The 21,451-nt window shown below is 39.6% G+C and overlaps 1 protein-coding gene across 2 annotated transcripts in view; it reads right to left on the reverse strand.

The window, feature by feature from the left end:
- Positions 1 to 21,451, reverse strand: part of MAP7D1 (MAP7 domain containing 1) — a 39,160-nt gene that overhangs the window by 3,390 nt on the left and 14,319 nt on the right. Inside the window, exons 2-13 of one of the 2 annotated variants that reach the window (XM_053454665.1) lie at positions 12,526 to 12,921; positions 10,761 to 10,829; positions 9,105 to 9,268; positions 8,132 to 8,246; positions 7,257 to 7,367; positions 5,034 to 5,156; positions 4,704 to 4,840; positions 4,131 to 4,261; positions 3,741 to 4,051; positions 3,382 to 3,607; positions 1,856 to 2,048; positions 35 to 139 (exon numbers count right to left, since the gene is read on the reverse strand). In XM_053454665.1, coding sequence (XP_053310640.1) covers positions 35 to 139; positions 1,856 to 2,048; positions 3,382 to 3,607; positions 3,741 to 4,051; positions 4,131 to 4,261; positions 4,704 to 4,840; positions 5,034 to 5,156; positions 7,257 to 7,367; positions 8,132 to 8,246; positions 9,105 to 9,268; positions 10,761 to 10,829; positions 12,526 to 12,921 — 2,081 coding nt within the window. The remainder of the gene's footprint in view (positions 1 to 34; positions 140 to 1,855; positions 2,049 to 3,381; positions 3,608 to 3,740; positions 4,052 to 4,130; positions 4,262 to 4,703; positions 4,841 to 5,033; positions 5,157 to 7,256; positions 7,368 to 8,131; positions 8,247 to 9,104; positions 9,269 to 10,760; positions 10,830 to 12,525; positions 12,922 to 21,451) is intronic. The other variant, XM_053454666.1, reaches the window with a different exon arrangement.

Raw genomic sequence — 21,451 nt, forward strand, 5'->3', positions numbered from 1 at the left:
GGCTGTGTTCTACTATTATGTTATCAGCAGATACCTTCTTGCGTTCAAGCCTCTCCTTCTCTTCTCTCTGGAAATGCAATTCTCTCTCCAATCTCTGTTTTTCAGCTTCCTCTCGTGCTTTAGCTTCAGCTTCTTCTTTCTATGAAGGAAAACAATCTTAATATACAAGGTTCTTCGGGGCAGCCCACCCATTGAACGAATAGATGTTATCCATTATGGGCTTGACAAACTCCGGGCGCCAGGTTGCCATGCCGACCAGAAACCTCCTAGGGTTTTGCAGAACAAGGGGTTAAAAACTTTCCAGGGCTACCATTATGAATACGGCAACCTATGCTTTCTTGTGGGGCACAGTGAAGCAAGTGCCATGAGGTGCCCAGCGGGTTCACGTACCTAATGCATGTTACGTGACCCCAATAGGCACCTCACGGCACTTGCTTTACCACACCACTGTAGGAAAGCATAGGGTGACAGATTCACAATGGCAGAAGATAAGCAGCGGCCCAGCGTGTTTGTGTATATACCATAGTGTCAGATTCAGTGTGTGTATATGTATAGAGCTGGAGTAAGTCTGTAAGTATGTGTGTGTATGTATAGTGCCAGAGTCAGTATGTCTACTGTATTGTAGTGCCAGATTCAGCATGTATGGTGAGTAGGTATTTTATATATGTATAGTGTTAGTTAGTGTTAGCCAGTGTGCGTTGGCGTGTATGGTGTTGTAAATGTTACCGTGTGGCATTAGCAGGAGTGTGTACCTCATAGTGTTAATGTTATAGTGTGTGTTAATGTATGGCGTAGGCATGTGTGTACATGAGTGTATGATGTTACAGGTACATGCCCAAATGTAGGTGACACTGCAAACAATCTGTTTTTTTCTTTAATATGCCTCTTAAAAACAGTGTTTAAAGTGTTTCAGTATATTGAAATACTACAGTTGCCTAGAAACAGAGTCCTGTCATTCCTCCAAACCCCTCCCCTATTTACAAGACTGACCACCAGCAGCCACTCCCACTCTGCCATTTGATGCTCTTGCATGTGAAACAGCAAAGTTTAACAGAGCCACATTAGAGTGTGATGGCCAGTATGTGTGATTGAGTGGGGTGTTCCGTGTAACAGGTGTGATTAGGGTGATTAGAAGTTAACCTTAAAATAAAGGCATAGTTTAGTGTCCCAGGCAACCCCCCTCAACAAAGAATGCATATTAAAGTACCTTTTAAGTACTTTAATGTTTACTTATTAAACCAGTTTAAAACATTTAAAGAATATGTGGTGTAGCAACCCCTAAATGTGACTGTTTAAGCAGCCAGTCAGTGATAGGAAAGCACCTCCATTGAAATCATACATTTGGGAAGGATACCACATAGGAATTTAAAGGGACACTCGGCTATCACATCCATTAAAGGACATATGATGGCTGAAGTACCCTTTTAATGAAAAAATAAAATTAATGTGATCAGCAAAAATGTACACAATATAACAGACATAAGAGAAATATGGTGCCATCATATATCCCCATTTAGTTTCCTCCGAGGGAAGTAACATAGCAACATTGGTAACGTGGGATTACTGCAGAAAGTTCCCATAATACTTGCTAGTTTACACAATATGGAAAGATCATTATTTGCTGCTGTACTGTGCACTATTTTAAAGCTCTGTCATACAACAATGACATTTGGGAGTCATTAACTTCTTTCCCAAGAGGGTAAGTGCAGCGAAGCAAGAAGTCTACATACATTTTATTACATTATATAACAATGCACTGTGGAAAGACCTGTATATTATTTTGTTAAAAAGTTGTAACATTCTGCAGCCCTGTGTAGAAAGCGGGGAGCAAACATGGCACCCCCATTCTTCTCACTTGTTTCAGCAGACGTGCCATCTCCTCCTGCTCAGCCTTGGCTCGCTCTTCAGCCTCCATTCTCTGCTGCTCGTCTTCCCTTTGACGCCTCTCTTCCTCTTCCAGTCTCTTCTGTTCCTCAAGGAGCCGTGCCTCTGCCTCCCTCTGCAACCTCTCCTCAGCCTCCTTGAGGGCAGCCTTTTCCCGCTCACGCCTGCATAAGCCATGAATCCACAATTAGCAACCTTAATAACCCCTGATAAAACATTAAGTGAAATCCTGGTGTGTTTTTTGTTTGTTGTTGTTTTAAGGAGAAATAGATTACATAATATAGAGACGGTTTCACAGAATCCACCTTTACATAAATGTCATGCGTAGTTTTTGAAAATGCTCAGACTTCACATAATAATCTCTGGGCATATTTGTTAACATATTAAAAGGGATATGCCTATGCCCCATACAGCCTTAACACATAAGGATGCACATTTAATATAAAAAAAATATATATAAAATGGTGAAAAACTGAAAACAAAAAAAACGTTTTTGACTTTTATTTGGAAAATATTTTACTCATCTACAAAAGTAAATGAAAAATCTGGTAAATAGACTCCAATGTTTGTCCCCAGTTTTGAAATACCCAATGTTTCTTTTCTCGCTTTTTTGCCGGTTATAGGGCATCAAGTACTTATTCCCATTTAAAAAAAAAAAACATTTTTCCCCCTCAAAATTAGCCATAATGACATTGCACCACTGATATCTGTCATGATATCACCCTCCAAATGTCTACTTTTGAAAAATATGTACAACATAAGAAGCAATAACCTTAATGTTACATAAGTTTGTCTAGTTTTGGGGGCTAAAAGGCCACATTTGGGAGGAGAACAGTTTCAGTTTGGAATTTTGACATCTGGTCATCCTGCTCCCATGTCCCATCTTCAATTTAGCCCCATCAAACCATCTATGTTTTCTTAAAACTAGACACTAGAGTATTTGAAATGGTGGTATTTTAACACTTTCCGTGCACTCATTCTACCACCAGCCTTTGTCAAATTTGTGGCAGTGATTTTTTTAAAATAACCTAATATGTAGCTGTTAGAAAACATTATATTGTGCAAAAATTATAACTATTTTACAAAAGTAAGACATCACTATATATGGTGCACAATGGCTGGGAGAAAGAAAAACATTTGAGAATGCCATTTTACACATAGGATATGAGACGATGCTCATGAGGAGATACTGCAGTGTAAAGTGAAAAAATTGAAATGTTTCATCATGAACTCAAGGATTACTAAATAAATAAATAAAAAATGCAAACAAACATCAAACTGTCTGGTTGCAAGGCATACAACACATTTCTAATCCCATTAGGCTCCCAAACCTCTAAACTGTTTTCTTTAAATTATTAGTCTTGCAACTGCCATTGGACTAATGGCTACATAATCAAACACAAGACTGTGCCCCAAGCTATTGAAGTACTTCTCAAACAATCCCCGCTTAAGAAACGTTACCTTTGTAACATTGCACAGGACGAGGGCGACACTCACCTTTCCTGTTCCTCCCTCTCTCTCCTCTCTTGTTCCTCCCGCTCTCTCTGCTCCCGAGCCTGCCTCCTCTTCTCTGCCAGCAGACGAGCAGCTTCCTCCTTGTCAGTAGTGCCTGCCATAGGCTTACTGGGAGAAGGAACTGGGGATGGCGTGATCACTGATGCGGTAATGGACGAGGGAGCTAGTATAGGGGCAATTACAGGGACCGAGGGAGTAGCTGCAAGGTCTGACAAGCAATACAAGGTTAAAAAGTTATTCTAGACAAAGATGTGACAGAGATGCTTCAACATAGCAATAGATTACAGTAATTAATCTATTTCAATTTAGAATAGTTTCAATTATTGCCACAATGCACTGACCTGTGATTGGAGTCGTTTCTTGTTCTTCTTGCAACTTGGTTATTTCCTCTGATGGGGGAGCAGGTGACGACTGCCTCTCTTTCTCCACCTTACGTTCTTCCTTTTTCTCTCTGGTCTTAATGGGAGTTTTGTCTTCTTTAGGCTTGTGTTCTTTACGCTTGTCTGACTTGGGTTTGGCCTTTGTTGCCCCTTGAATATTTTTTGTGGAGGACTGCTTTGGGGTGATTTGTCCCACGGTGCCTTGAACAGGGGATGCCACGCGATGAGTAGGAGTGGCTGGTGAGGGCGGTCGGTTTTTGGACTTCAACAAGCTGTGAAGGAGATTTAAAAAAAATCACACGCAGTCCTGTATACTGACCACACATAACAATGATTTTCATGTAATCTGACCTGTCTGTAGCAGGAGACATGTGACTCTTAGTGGCAGGCAGGGACTGGCGTTTCTTTAGGACACGTTCCCTGGTTATAGCACTCTTCTCTCTCTCGTTCTCTCGATCCTTCTCCTTCTTTTCTTTCTTTTTCTAGAAAACATTGGCAAGATGGAAACAGATGGTAAAATGGCCAAGATAAAGAAAGCAACACAAAAGGTGTTGGATAGACTCAGAAGGCAAAGAGGGTTAAAAGTAGAGAGAAACTGGAATTAGTATAGAAGCAGAAAGGAACATAGAAAGACAGACAAACATGGAACTAAAAAGGCTTGGGCTAATACAGACTCAGTACACAGAATGAAGGCTTCGAACACAGAGCAGCATAAGTAGAAGAAAAGTTCCTGCTTGAGCTGTTAGAATCACTAAATATTTTTTCTTTAAGAAACTATACTTTAAGCCTACGTTTAAAAAAATTAAACAGTACATTGTAATAATTTCATATGAATGGTCCACTTTCACTTTACAGTTATCACATAAGAAACCAGTAACTGTTTGCATGCTGTGCTAATACTTTTTAAATTATTTTGCGTCTCACCGGTGAATCACTGCTTTTCCTGGGGGTCACATCTGTGGTACTGGCAATGGTCCTACGACGTTCTACGCAGCGGTGCTTGTGACTGTTACATGGTGTCAAAGGGCTAGCAGAAGAAGAGCGAGGACAAACAAGAGAACCTAACAGAACAAAACGACACCGCATAAGAGTTACTTAATTTCCAAGTATGTGCCCTCATGTATAACACCTGTTAGAATATCACTCGGTGCCCCATTATTCACACTAATGAGTAATTACTACTCATTTACACTTTAGCAGACAATAGCAAGTTACTATTCGACCTTTTAATCCAAATGCCATTCCAATTCTTACTCAGATCTCGACTGTTCCCTGGAAGGTTGGCTGCACTGCGGCTCCGTGCAAGGAAAGAGAGAGTGGGGGTCATCAATCGGTCTACAATACTGCTTTCCCAGGGGCTGAGCTGTAGACTTCGGTCTTTAAAGAGGAAGGGGAAAAAAAAAGTTCAGAAACAGAAAAAAAAAAATGGAGACAAGTGGAAATTCATAAGAGAAGAGAATTAAGAGAATTGTGCAAAAAAGAAGCATGTATTTTGAGGCGATTCACACTCAGTTTTATTCCAAAGCAAGCAGATTCAGTGCAATTCGCTGTGGCATTAGTCTTTCCCATAGTGTTAATTTGCCTTTATGCTCGCTGTCTGCAAAACTAGCAGGCTACTAATTTGCTTCTGTTAAGATTATTTGCTATTGCTATGTCAGCTATGTTATGATGGACCAAAAAAAGGGAGCAGGCTTTTTCTCAGTACCATGACACAGAGCCAATATCCGTCAGCCTCTTTTCTCTCCAAGGAGTCTAAATTTCCCAAATAAACTAAAACAGCTGTATTACTGTATGGTATATATATATATATATATATATATATATATATATATATATATATATATATAGCAACAGAAATAAACACAGGCATCACACTTCCTATAGTAAGTATAAGATGCTTTTAATGTGTAATAAACTGGCGATACAAACGCATGATAAGCAAGAGTAAAAAGCACAAAGCTTAGATGGCACTTACTCATAAGCTAAAACTTTTAGCTTATGGGTTAGCGTGCAAAGCCTGCGTTTATTTCTGTTTGAGTTGGAGACGCTTTGGGTCTTCAGCGCCCGTTCCCCAGGCAGATCCATGGGTGTCCAGCTACCGGCGGGGAGCACTGGAGGATTACTTCTGTGCAGCCTGCTTTTTGCAATATATTATATGATATACATACATACACATACACACACACACACACATAAACACACACTGGACAGAACAGGCCAGTAATTCCACTTGACTTCTACACAATGATGAAACTTCCTCCTCCACTATCCGCCCTGGAAATAACTGGGAGGCCGGAGATGGTTACCAGTAACATTCCTGAGAAACTGAAACGTCTCAGCAATTCTCTATGTTAAAGGGAGCAGCTCCACGAAGGCTGAGAGCACTCGAACTGTTTGCATAAGTAAATGATCACTTTTTTTTTGGAACCCACTGTTTATTTTGACAGTGCCACGTGAAATAAGTTCCACAGTGTTTAAAATATTGAGAACCCTACTTGTGCCTTATAGAGAAAATACTTGGTAAAATGGATTGATCCTGGAAGAATCCTTTTGGTGCTTTAAATGTGTAAATGTAAAGCGCTGTCTACTTTATAGCAAGTGTCAGCTGTTTACTAATCAACAACCGCAGGCATTCAGTTGGGGAGATGTACAAATAAATATTTATTTCTAATATTACCCTTCATTACTTTTTATAATAGGTTTCCAATCTATGTGGCCTGTATCGCTTTTTTACGAACACAAAGAGCTATAAATGCTACTTATTATTCTCTTGGTCATTATTTTTATCCTGTCACTAGCAGGATTCTATATCAGTCAATACTGTAAAATCTCAGATTCTGCGTTAATGGAATAAATCACATACACCATCAAAACAGAGTCAGGGAGACTTGGCAATGGTGAAATGTTATGACACATGCACTTCAATATATCTAAGCCACGGGATCAGGATCCTAAAATCTTAGGAAAACCAAGTTTCAGGTCACGAGCATCTCTTTTGTGTGTGGGGGGGGTCACTCTGTACATGTGCATAGACACTAACACTACAAGGATACCATTGTGTTGCCTACAAGCTAATAATGAATATCATAATATATTGAAACTGATGAAAACGCCAAATGAACAGCATTGGAGCTAGAGGGTGAAAATGTATCCCCATTTAGTTAAATCTCTCCTTATAAGCAGTAATCTGACAACAGAAAAAACTGTTCCGACTACAGCCATTCATGACACAGCTCTTAACAGTTTTGAAGCACAGTAAAGTGCCTTTTAGCAGGTGATCTACTGGAGAAGGCTTGGGATGGAAATACATAAAAAGAAATCAATTCCAAAAGGGGCAATAGGCAAGATGGTATTGGATAATATGATGTAGATGGTAAATGTGCATTACACGATGCTGCCATCTGTACTGCTCTGTCAATGGTCTAATTGAGGCCATACTGTGGACGCCCTTCCTCTACATTTAAATTTAAAGCTTACTTCTACTTGGAGAGTTCCATAGGGTTGCAGAGGATTTAGACAGTCGCTTGTTGATTATAGAGTCAACATGTCTGGGGAGATTTACTGCAGACACTGAGCATCTGTTTGCACCTGCAATATATAATGTACTGTGTTAGGTGTACGCTGTTGCATGCACAGTAAGAACACCACTGCTGGTGCAAGTACCAAAGTACAAAGACCCCAATTGCAATGCAGAACATTACCTACCGGCATTCATGTTAAATTGGGAGGCCCTGAGTGGAAATGGTTAAATGGGGGAAAATGCATTGCACGCAACAATAATGGTGGAATAGTGCTCCTGCGCAAACAGCAATGTCATTTTTGTTAAAATTAAAAAGAAATTTTATTTTAACCATTTAATAAACAAACTGCAAATAGTGTCAATGTTTTAATTTTTTCCCCTCTGGATTATTACAGATAAACTGTACTTTTTCAAATGTATCATGATCTAAGTGTCAATGTTTTAGTGCTGGACTGTATAACCAACAGCAAGTCCTCCCATATATTTACTACTAATACTTTTATTTTTCACTTGGAGGAACTATTTTGGGGGGATTCATCATCCTGGGGTCATTGTACTTTGAGCTGCTGAGAGCCGTAAAGATATATTAAAGTAGCACAGAAACCACTAAGCAGCAAGAAGCTGAAAAGCCGCAAGGTTAATGTTTTCTGCTGGCCTCAATTAAAGTGCATTTACATGGTTTAGAACCCAACGTGTATCCTGTGTCAGAGGTCAAGATCAGAGAAAGTTCATGCAAGGAAACATGCATACAGAATGAGGATTTCCTTATAACAGAGAGGACTGGAGTACACCTAATGATGCCACAGACTTACTGCTAGGCACCGTTACTCACCACCTCTAGGTCCAGGGGAGTTCTGGATCAGCGCTCCTGCCCACGACCACCTCTGCTGCCGGATCTCTGCCCATGTCTTCTTGGCGGATCTGTTTACTGCAGCCTCGTATCGTTCCTTAGGATAAATATTTATTATTAACAGGAAGCTCTCAGTAGCTGGCCATCTGACAATGGCTCTGAACCAACATGTGGTAAACAAACAGTCTTTAATGGCTTTTTTCTTAGCTTCTATGGCATTTTTCCCGTACCTGGTACTCTGAAGATATGCAAGGAGGCTGCTATTTTATTTTTGCACAGTCTAAATATATAACATATACAATGCAGTATTCTACATTTCAACTCATTGATTTAGATATGTACCGTGAAGAGTCGAGTTGACCCTGCACAACATATAATTAAGCCCAAAACGTCCTACATTAGCTATACATTATGCAGGAGCTGCTCTTTTCTTCAGCAGGGGAAGGTTACTGGGGTTAGATCTTCACAATACATAGAGACATTAGGAGGGGAAGTATTAATGTCTCCTGCAATCTCTGTGTATTACTAAATATCCACACATATAGAGGGCACAAGAACTGGCACAATGTTAGGTAAAGAATTTAAACATGGCAAACGCAGTATTTAGGGAGTGGTGGTTTGCATCGACATGATTGTTACTCTGTAGACAAGTGCTGTTCTTCAGCACAGACTTAAACTGCCCCTATGGTATTGCCCCCGTGGCTGAGGTACAGAACCAAAAGTGAAGGTCTGCAGTTGTGTTTCTGACACTTGACAACAGAAATGGAGAGCACCATGCAGTTTGAAGATCTACTTTATCTTTAACCCCTTAAGGACAATGGGCGGTCCCAAAACCCATTGAAAACAATGCATTTTGAGCCCGTACATGTACGGGCTTTGTCATTAAGGGGTTAATACCGCACCAGTGCTGCAGAATACCGTTTTCTATTCATAAACAGCCGCTCGGTCCAAATACCTTGTTCTTCTCATGTTTTAGCCGTTGCCGTTCTTCAAGCAGAACCCGCTTCCTTTCTGCTTTCAGCCTCTGTTCCTCCAGCCTCTTCTTGCGGTCTTGGAGCTGCTTCTCCCGAAGCTGTCTGGCCTTCTCTTCTTTCTCCAACCACACATTTTTCTTGGCAGCTAAAGAGTTAACAGAAGATTGGTTAAAAAGACACTTAAAGGTCTGACGTGACAACGAAGCTGCAGCCAAGCATTTGCAAAAGTAACTACATGACAATTTAAAGGGACCAGGCATTAAAGTGCCCCTTGTTTCTTATCAGGACAGCAGAGAAAAAAAAATCCTGAATCTTCCAAGGCAATCAGAAGTATACTATGAAATAAATTATACAGATTGTGTGTGTGTGTATATATATATATATATATCTATATAGATTATATATATATATATATATATATAGATAGATATATTTTTTATGGTTAAATTGTTTTAATTTCACTATATCTAACTAGCAATGGCACATAGCACAAAGTTATATAATAGCAAAAAAAAAAAAAACATCTTAAGTGAGAGCAAGCATAACTGCTTGTTACCGCTACCTGTGAGATGCTTTTCTTCTGCCATTACATATATATACGGACCATTGCTCTTTGGTGATTAAAACACATTTCACTATATATTGTGCAGATCTGCTTTATCATTTTCACGCAGCCACACCCTGTGCAAAGCCTTTCCCCTGGCATCCGCAGCGAGATACGGGAATCTGCAGAAAATTCTGCAGTGGGTTTGGATCAATGTTTATGATAGCCATAAAACACCAGAAAAAGAACACGGTTAATATTTTAAATCCAGTAATTTCACGGGCCCTGGATGGATGCCACATGGGCGAACATTATCTCCATGCCCCTGGATTTTGCCACTGTGCATAACAGCACTAAATGCACTAAAGTGATACTATGCTCACAAAGACTAATGGATTGCCTGTGAAAATATAACAATGCAGATATCGCTGTTTGAAGCCACTGAGCCAACGCAGAGCGAGCAAAGGGACCCGCGGGCCAGCTAGGCGTCTGCAGCAAAAAAACATCAAGTGATCTGTCTTCCTTAAACACACAGTACGCGTTATCACTGGGCCACGTGAAATATTTATGGTTTACAGACTACACAGCCAATAAAATATTCATGTGCAAGACATGGGTTTACGAGGGAAGATCTATCACGGCTATACCTTAGCTACCTAGGGTGGCTTCTAGTAGAGTTGATTGCCGCTGCATTGCTACTGGATAGGTTCTAGGCTGCTACTTTCGAAAGGGGAACGGTTACAGGTTTTTACATAAAATCAATTATAAATGTACCAACAGCGTGTGCTTACTTCGTTGTTTGTTTGTTTTTCCCCAGGAAAGCGGAGATCTCTGAGTCTTACACAGGCAGCATTATTTAATACGTTTTCAGTTCTGATGTTCTCTCTGCTCTCCTCACCCACCCTTGTAAAAACTTCACAGCAAAAGGGGAGAAACAAATAATTGTGTGTGTGTGTAGGGGGTAATCTGCTCCCATTGTATGTACATACTTGGAATCTCAGCTTTTTAACACCACTACACAAGTTTATTTAGTGCACGAAACTGCAAAATGTAGGATTCAGGAATGAAATATTTTAAACACAGGTGAACTCACCCAAATACTTGGCTCTCTCTTCCCGTCTCTCCTTGGCCAGCTTCTGCCGCTGTTCTGCTTTTTGGGTGTCTGCAGACATTCAAAAGTGTATTGTTTTTGTAAAAACTACCAGGCACATGTATAAATAAGTAGATAATAGGATTGCTGTGTAAACATCAGATCAACATCCTAGATCCTGATCCAGCATTTAGATCTATTTCCTATGAATTAAATAGCTTTGCTCATCACTTGGTTTTTGAGAGCGACAATTCCGTTTTGAAAACGTTAAATGTTTTCATTTAAATGCTTTCCCATTCCCAATGCATGCATAATATCATTTCACAATTTCACTCACCTATAACTTGGTTTTAATCGCAAAGACTTATGTGAATTCTTTCTCGTGTACAAATTTTGAACCTATAAGGTCATATTTATGGGTATTAAATTGATCATTGAGGAGCAAAGACTGAAAAGTGGTTTCGTCCCCATAGTAGCAAATGGATTGACCGAACCAGACAGAATGTTCTATTGACCACCTTTCAAATTGTGCACCGCAATCCATTTTTACACCTAACCGTTAATGGTTCAAGAGGACATTACATTGCTATCCATAGTAGTCATTATTTAGCTCCAAGACACTTCATAATCATCTAATGAACCAGGGAAACAGAGAATTTGACGGTAGAGAAGAACCATTCCCTCTCAGTAAAGTTAAACTTCCTCACATGACATCTGACCCTCTAGTTTTAGACTACGACCGCTAACATTTATCCTTCTTTGAAAGAAACTTCCCTCCTGTACTTAAGTATTTAAACATTATTTATAATAGAGGGGATTTATGGAAGCATGTAATGTTGTTGGTCTATATGCTTTAAAGAACTCTGAAAGAGGAGGCCAGCAGCAACAGAGAATACAATCCTATGCATCATTACCCTTCTCCAGACACACTGCATGCGGACACCAGAACTCATCCATGGACATAAAAACATTAACAGCCTCACAAGACCTCATGCAAAATTGGCTTATTCTCTACGTGAGGAAATGACCAAGGCCAACAAAATTCACGGCCGTATGCAACAAAACATTTGGATGTCTTTCAATAACATCATTTTCTCATTTTACATCATAAATCAAAATGACTATTTACCAACATTACCAATGCCATATGTTTTGTTGGTATTTCCCCCCCCCAATGAAAATAAGGAATACAAATGTTACAAATGTTCAATATATACATATATATATATATATATATATATACACACACACACACACACATATATATATATATATATATATATATATATATATAATGCATCAGTTGCTTCCACTTTGGACATATTTCCCATAATGCATCTACAATGCTTGTTCCTCACTGGCTGATGAAACCCTAGGTCCCAGGATGGAATTTCTAGATGCCATGATCGCCTGGTGCCTGGGTTTCTTTCGAGCACTGGGTTAGCGTGCTAGACGCTCGTCAATCAACAAATGTAATACAATTAAAACTTTCCAAACAGTGTGAGGCTTCAGGGGAAACCCCTGAGAGGGCCACATTTGGCTCGCTGGCCTCCAGTAGAACAAGAATTTCCTTTAACCTAAAAGGGTAAGATAAAAATCACACTGATATATCTTTAAAGCATGTTAATACTTTTTTGACACTGCTGATGTTATTATTGCAGAAGAAGGTACTTTATTAATCCTGTAGTAAAAAGGAAATACAATTTAAAAAAAAGGCTTGTGCCATTCTAATTCCCACACTCGCTGACCGGTACCATAGGATACTCACCAGGTTTTTGCCTGGAACTGACAACAGTACTAGGAGATGGAGCAGGAGGGGGAGACGGGGCATCACATTTTGCAATTTGCTCTTCTTTCTGCAAACTACATCCTTCGGATACTGGAGAGGAGGTCTGACTTTCTGTGTGTGTTGATGAGCTGTGGCCCTCAGGGGATAATCTAGATGCCTCCAGTGTGGGCAAGGGTGAGGATGAGGGTTCTGGTCCATCAAGGAGAGGACCTTCAGTCTGTTGAGGGGAGCTATGACACTTAGACATAGAAGAGGAGCTGGGAGTCTCTGTCCTTGTGCTCATTTGACAACCTTCTAGCTGGGGGTCCGTCTTCTGCAAAGGGGTTTCCGTTGTGTCTTGTTGTACATCAACATCTTCTTTATTTAATTTAACATCTGTAGAGGAAAAATATTGGTCATTAAATAACAGGCTCCTAAAATAGGTCACCTTTCACCAATTCACTGTACTTGTCAAAACGTCTATCGCTTCTCAGTGTGATGTCGACATTTAAGACAAAAAAGGTTTGTCAGGATAATTTACATAATAACGGTGTAACCAAAAATCAGTTGCTGATTTTATTATAATACCTGGGCTCGAACTGGTGTTTAGAGGATAATCTCAGCAGATATCAATAGAAAACAGAAGATTAAAGGGATAAACACATTCCCATTGTTTGCAACCCCAGTAAAGTAAACCTATACAAACATGTGCTGAAGAAGAAAGTAGATATAAATCAGTAAACTGATTTTAATGACAATTATACCATTCTATGCAAAAGCCGGCATCACTACATAACTAACACAATGCTGTTTTCTTTCCAATACGGAGTGTGAATCAAAATTGCTTTCTCAGATCTGATGGAAAATACATCATATATTTGAGAATGATTCAATATTTTCACACTACAGACCAATTAGTTTGTCTGTCATATGGTATGCAATCATATCCTCGAATTGATAAAATAATTACGTCCCTATTAGGACTATACACTTATTGATAGACGTTGCCCCTTCGACAAATCCCTGATCGTATACTACAATATTAATTTAACAACAACATCTGTTTTTTTTTCTCTCACATGGAAACCAGGTCCCCAGTCTACTACTTCTGGGGTTGCAGGTCTCTCGGTGGCTCCCACAAAGAGGAGACTCACTTCAAGGAGGAATGTGACCAAAAACCTCAACCATCCCTCCCAACAACTACGAGAGCCATATTAAGGAAAACCATGTTTTAAAGAGAGAGAAACATTGTTTCTGATCTCATAGTTTGCTTTGATCCGGAAGCAGGGTTCTGGATTTCTGCTTTCCTGTTCACAGTATGTGTGATCTGTGGCAGGGAGTCTTGAGAAACCCCATCAGAGTATACAATGTCTGAGCAACTCCTCAGCCGCTGCTATCAGTGAATCACAGTCCCTCAATTTCTGAACTCACATGATGCTTCAGTATGCTTTCTCTTTCTGTAAAGGCGGGCACGGGGAGGAGGAAAAAGAGAGAAGTGTCTGCCAAATTTGTCCATGCAAAACAGACTCCAGACTCCAATGAATCTTGTGTAGAAAAAAGTTCATTAAATGGAGGTGGAACTATAAAACAAAAGGCTGTGGTGTCTCTACACAATATTGGTACCATAACTTACCTAAGACTGAACGTATATGAACACCAAGGATGGCCACCACAACGGTCACGTCTAAGATATCCACCACTAAACGCAGATGCCAGAACACTGCAACTACTAGCTACCTGTTGATGTAGCATATATACAGTAGGTATTCAAGCCAACAACTACCTAACAGCACAAGGAGGGTTATGCAAAAATAAATAAATTAAAAAATGCACGTTTGTGGGTTAAATGACTGTGGGAACAGCTGAGCAGATAAGCGCCCCCCCCCTTTTCCCTCTGTCCTGTTCACTAGAAGACTCTCCATGTGACCCATCCCATCAGGAATGATGGAGCTGCAGAATATTTTTAGTTCTCATGTAACAGGAAAAGATAAGCACGTGTTAGAAGTGAAACCCTTTAAGCACTGGGGAAAAAAAGCACTGGGTGTGTTGGTAAAACACAGACACTAATTAGCTAAGGTTCTAAAAAAATAAGTGCACAGTATATATTTCTCTGTAATGTACTCTCCAAAACCAAGTAAGTTATCAGAAGTATGGTCAATGTCCTACTCATTGCAGAAATTCCAACCATAAAAGGGTTAATCTGCAAAGTTCTATTTATCAGCAATTCTCTAGCCTGTCTCTTGCTGGGCAAGTTCTCTATTCTTGTAATACAATAGGTCACACACATTTTCAGAGGACAAAAGTAAAGCAGGGTTATCGCTGCATACATACTCGCTTCCCCAAGCTATCTGTTTACCCTCAAGTCTTAACACAAAACAAAGTACAGATCTTCCACCCACTGAAGTGCTACCGCATCTCTAACAAGCCGGCAGGGTTAGCATCAGGCCACAACCAATCTGTAAGGCCATCATACAAGTGGCTTTTCAAAAGGCTCAAATTTGTCTATTATGTTTTATTTATATAGTGCCAACAATTTAAGCAGCGCTTCTTACAATACATGTATTCAAGAGGTATGACAAGACTAGAATCGACAGACCAAGACAAACCCAACCATTAGGCGCAGAGCGCCCTGCTTGCAAGCTTACAATCTAATTAAATAATCAAAATAAACCATAGGTGGAAATCTGTAGCTGGCAGTCATTTACTATGACTGAGTTTCTGATTTATCACAAGTGGGTCTGTCCTACTGTGACTATATGTGAGCCTTGAACAAATGTCATTAAGGGCATCTATGGATCCATACAAGATTGGGTGTGTTGTTCTTAAGGTTGTGTCCCTCATTATCGCACATTCCTACTCCATTGCTCGACAATGAAGGCCTATCATAAAATGAATGAGGGGTGGGAGCGACCATCACAGCTGCCCGGTATGCATTCTCTGCCCCAGCTGCCCTCTCTACGACTGTCAGCAATGCCGCACCTGTCAGATCAGAGAGTCTGTCTGGGCTCATCTCGGACCGCAGAGCTCCTGCCAGATACCAGCTTAGGCTCTGAACAAATGAGGAATGAACACCTCACTCTACACAACTCACATAATAAACTGCAAGGAAATACCAGTATATCACAAACTATTAAGATGCAATACTAAAAGCTTTTAAAATGTTATATAAATAATAAATAAAAAAAATAAAATAAATAATAAAAAAATATAAATACATTTTACAGACAAAAACAAACAAACCTCTTATATTGCCTTTGAGCCAATAAATGGAAGTTGAGGAAACCTATCACATGGTATAAAACATTTCCTAAAAGCAAAAAAGCAGCGTAGACGAGTCCAGCTACTAAGCCTTTCATTCCATTGGTAACGGATCTCCTACAGGTCACATGAAGTATGGATTTCACAGGATGGGATCACAACTGTTGATCCTGTGTTGCCTTAGTAATGATTTAGTTTGCCAATATATGAGAAAGATGTGTGTATGTGTAAGATATATATAAAAAAAACATACACATACAGTATTAATTTTCATCAATAGGCAGCAGCTACTAAATGTATGACTGAGGGATAACAGTCAGCTGACATTACTCAAGCAGTCTGACCTTGTTCATTTTACAGCTGCCTACAGCCATCAAATGGCAAGGAACGTTCTACCGAGCCATCTTATCATAAGTAGCACGCATGCCTTAGCACCACATGGCTGCCAGCACACACACTGAGGTCCCAGCAGCCACCCAGCTGCTACTCAGTAGCCTGTATAAGGAAGAGAGTCAAAGTATCCTGACCGCGATGAAGGTGGCACACAGACAAACAGAACTAGGTATACAGCAATTAAGCGCTATCCAAACATATTACTATAGGGAGGAGAAAGTATCTCTTCTCTCAGTTTTACCTTACATTATATGTCGTTGACCCAACATATTCTAGGACTAAAGAAATGTTCATGACCATCAAATAATAAATTAACACTTAAAGCGCCATTGACATTTTTTTTTCTTGGGTAACGGCCTTATCCTTTGGAAAAAGCAAATAAATAAAAACAGCATCCTTTTTCCCCCATGATAAAAGTTCACTTTCATTAACATGGTATATGCGCTGCATAAATTGTTGGCGCTATATAAATAAAAAATAATAAAATATAGTTGCTGACTGCTGCTTATGGAAGAGGATGTTAATTAAATTATAAAAGGTGTAAGACATAACAAAAAAACAAAACAAAAACACTACACATGCTGCCCAAGTGGAATTATCGAAAATTACAGTATATTGGAACCTCGGATTTACTGCCACCCCTTGGAGAGAGGTTGGGTTTTATGCATTGTCTACTTTAAGTGTACTTTTTATTGCTCTTTTTGTAATTTTGTCTACAGCACTTTAACATAATAAACTGCAGCATTGTTTGCTTGGCACAATATATGTGGTATTTTTCAAACAGCACACTAAGTTTTTCCATTAATTTGCACTTTTTTTTCTGATGCATCTGCCAAGTATTTTTCTTTTATTATGGATTGACGCCTGCATGCGTTTCTTAGTAGAGAAAGAGCTCATTCTTAGCATGTCGCTGAAGGATGGGTACCGGTATTTGGTAAAGCACTACACCAAAGCAGCAGCTAGTTGAAGAAATATCTAAAGGGCATGCAGACCATAAACAGACTGGGGCCCGAAAGCAAGAAGAAGCTTTATCTCTGACCTATTGGTGTGATAGTATTCATAAGCATATTCTTAAGCATATTTGGACCAACAGCAAGAAATAAACAGATATGGGAAAGGCTGAACTTGATGGACACATGTTTTTTTTCAGCCTAACTATGTAACTATGTAACCAGCAGGCAGTCATGCTGCCGTCGGTGGTTGGATCCACTGGCGTTGCAGGAAAACTGTCTGGAGGGGAAGTGGGACGCATCGCAATGCCGCTCCCGCGACCCAGAGTTTCACGCTGAACACCGCAGGACCCAGAGAGTCTGGGCAAAACCAGTAGAGTTCCCGGGTATGTTCATAAGTCAGAGGCTACAGACTGGTGAATCCAGCTGGCCTCAGGATGACCTGACGAACACTGTATAGCGCTACGGAATTTGATGGCGCTATATAAAACAAATAATAACAACAATACTCAGTTGGGATATAAAAGGCTGCATTGCTCTAAGCGCTCAAACTGAAAGGGCAGGGCAAAAGTATACACTTAATTCAATACTGTAGTGGGACACCTTCATGGTCTAAAGGATTATATGTAAAAGCGGGAATGAGTTAATTTAGGAGACAGCGTGAAGCAAATATTTGAAGATAGGAGGTACAAAAAGCACAAACAGATTCAAAAAGAGAAAATATGCATACAAAACTAAAAAGAAAAAAAAAAAAAAAAGGTTTCAGATATATTTGTTTTGTTATGTAATGGACATGGATTGTCAGAACACATTTACCTACATATCACACTGACAACTTTAAGGCGGGAGCGCGAAAACAAAGCCAAAAGCCTATCCTGCCTCCCAGCTACCCAACCCTGGGAGAGACACAGGGACGCTGTGAATTAAGAGTACAGATGCCGAAAGATTAATATACCAAGACCACCCCTGGAATGCTCATTAATACACACATTTCACCACGTGACTCAACAAAAGTATCAAATAACAGCCGTGTCACACCAGCATTACATACTAGCCTCGTCTGAAAGAGAAAGAAGGCAGAAGTTAAAATATTAACAATTCCGATAGACAAGGGAACTACATTTTAAGAATGTTTTTTTTTTTAGATGTAGATGCATTATTAAGTTTTAGCCTGTCCAAAAAAATGTTCAAAAGACCAAAAACAAAAAATTACATTAATTTTATCACCCACAAGATCATTAAACTCAACTACCAGATAAAAAATACAATGTTTAGTATCTGCACAAGGTACTTATGGTTACATGAGGAACACAAATACAATAAACGGTTGCTATTTAAATAAACCTAAAAATAAAATAAGTTTTCCTCATGGAGTTAAGCAGCTAAGCTCCAAAACAAACAAAACATATTTTTATGAACAAATGTAAGTTCAGTACCTATACCATGTTGGACTTATTTTAAAGACAGGCGCGGTTTAAATAAAATGGCCAACTTAGCTTTTTAAATTCTGTTAGAGAGGCCTCAGAGATGTCTGCTTGCTAAAATGGCGTTCGCACAGCCCACACATCATTTTCATTACCTATACTGCTAATGTAATTTAAACTTTATCATAATTTACTTGTAAAATGTTGGCTGATTTTGTAGCACTATTACAATGAGGGAGAATACAAAATGAATACCATGAACATTTGTAAATAATTCTAGACCGGTACGGGGGGGCAGGAACACAGCATAAATGTGTGTGTGTGGGGGGGGGGGGGGGGAATGTGTGTAAGTGTGTGTTAAGTAGGAGTACACGTATGTTGGTGTAAGTTTGTGTTAGCGTGTATACATATGTATGCCAGTGCATATGAGGGGGAGGGGCAGGGGGCTGAGGGGCTTTACTCCCCCCCCGGGCCAGAAGGTGCCAGGCCTCCCCTGCTGTGAATGATTCTGTATTGCCAGAGGTTCTGATGTTGTTGCCTTCTTCCTCTACCTAACAATGTTTGTGTTGTGTAAAGCCTCTCATTATGTGGCCCCGGACCCTAAAAGTGAGGGAAAAAATGTAACACATCTCTCCTAGTATGTTCAATAAACATAGAATATTAAGAAATAGTGAGCAGTCAAAGCAAATGCCAGTGATAATCGGCAAGGCCTTTTTTTGTTCTCAAAAGTACTGTCTTTTGAGGGAATTATTTACCATTATTATCTGAATCTTACATAACGTAATTGCACAACAGGAGTAACTGGGCTTCGTGGCTTCCCTGGCAGAGCATATATGTCCTAGGGGGGAAATATAGACAGCGATGAACTAAAGGGACAAGGACATTCAGTGGACATAAAGACGAGACAGTGCCTCTCTTGCAACCAACGCATTTTCTGGATAAAACAAAAAAAATGTAGCGAGTACAATAATAATACAATAAAATCGAGCTTTTCTCCTTATACATCCTTGCAAAGTTTACTCTCAAACCAATTGAAAAAATGGTCAATGAATGTATATAGGAGACAGTAATAGACAAAAACATCAATCACATGGTTTTCTGAGCCGTAGAGCACACTCTTTAGAGAAAAGGTCACAAATGTAGCAATTTGGAAAGTTCCAACAGCAAAATAATTTTGGGGAAAAAGGAAAAGCTGTAACAAAATAAAGCACCACGAGAGTAAACTCAACACTATCACCTTAAGTGAAAATTCAACAAAGTGAAATTGAACCATCTAAAAGATTTTTGCATTGATGCCGCAACAATGCTCTTCCATCCAGACCCTATACCGATGGTTCCATTTAATAAAATTTTAATTACATGCAAAACGAATCATTTGAAAACACTTGAATGTGTGATAAGCACGTTTTGTGGTGGTTGTGTATCTCTGACAACTGTGATGCCACTAAGTTGTTCCAGAAAAGATGGCACCCAAGGCTTGCTCCTCAGCCAGTATTTTTACTATTAAGTAAAAAAAACCTAGGTGATCACCTGCATGACCTGGAAATGACAAATTCCCCTGGAGGGTACCTGTTTACCCATCTTTTGACCGCAGCATGAATCACAACGACTCACTTCCTGCCCTTCCCTCTCGACAACGCAAGAGGAATTTAGAGCTTTCCAAACATTCTTCTAAGAAACAGGGAGGAAGGGAGTTTAAATCCTACCCCGAATAACCTTAAGTAAACGTAACATTCTAAAATGCAGTTCTTCTGTATCACCCAGCATCATCTGATAAGAGACATGCACAATACTACAGTACTTAATGAACGTAACACCTTTTATCCCCATTATTACACTTTAATCATATAATCACCCCAAACTTTCTCAATTACCCTACTTTTTGGACAATACCACTCCCATTTTACTCAATATGCTTACTTTTCTTAATAGTCATTTTTACACACATGGGGCATTTCGGAAAGTTAAATAACAGTCATAGAATAATCAGTAAGATACTAGCGATGCTCGGTCATATATTTAATATCATTGTACAAAAACGATAGGAACAATTAAGTGGTAAAATACGGTATTAGGGGGAAAAAAACATCATTTCAGGAGCAATTTATTGTTATCTATTGATTTATATAGCGCTATTCTGCAGAGTTAAATTTATAAAGTTCTGTAAAGACTTTGTACACGTTTCATTGACTGTGTCGCATTAGGTGCTGTCTGCTGAGTCCCTGTGGTCCTTAAAGAGTTAACTTCTTTATACAGAGCAAGTGTAGTCCTCCCCAGTATAGAGAACAGGTCAGGGCTGTGTCTTTCACAGATTCTCCAATCTTTTCAGACACACACAGAATTTCTCAGGGCTGAGATCATACCCTCCTGTGTCATGACAACTGGTGCTAGTCTCTGAATACTTCCGAGGCATTTAAAAAGCTTCTCACAGCTACATCCAGACAGAAATCTACAAGAGCGCTTAGCGGAGTCGAAGGGACAAACGGCAATCTAAAAAAGTTAAATAAGCAGCTTCATTGAAAAAGCAATGACGTATCAAACCAAGGTTTAAGACGCCGTGTGAATGGTTTGCTACGGCTGAGATTGAATCTGGAACACAGAGTTAAAATGGACATGTCTTCTTTAAAATAAAATCTTGATTCAAAAACTTCACACAGCTTAATTTTAGGGAAATGCGAGGCCGGCGTTTGGCCCCACCCAACTGGACAATTGTGTTTTCCCTTTAACCTAATAGTGCAAATATGTATGGCACATGGCATTTAACATCATTGAGCAAGCCATGTATCTCAAAAATACCAAAAACGCGTATTTGCAACAATATTCTGGCTTGACGTATGGCACAGTGTCTAAAGTCTGGCTAGGAAAGGTGAACCCCACTGGGATCACCTGAAACCCTTAGGC

Source organism: Spea bombifrons, chromosome 2 (assembly GCF_027358695.1).
Source record: "Spea bombifrons isolate aSpeBom1 chromosome 2, aSpeBom1.2.pri, whole genome shotgun sequence".
NCBI classification, from domain to species: domain Eukaryota; kingdom Metazoa; phylum Chordata; class Amphibia; order Anura; family Pelobatidae; genus Spea; species Spea bombifrons.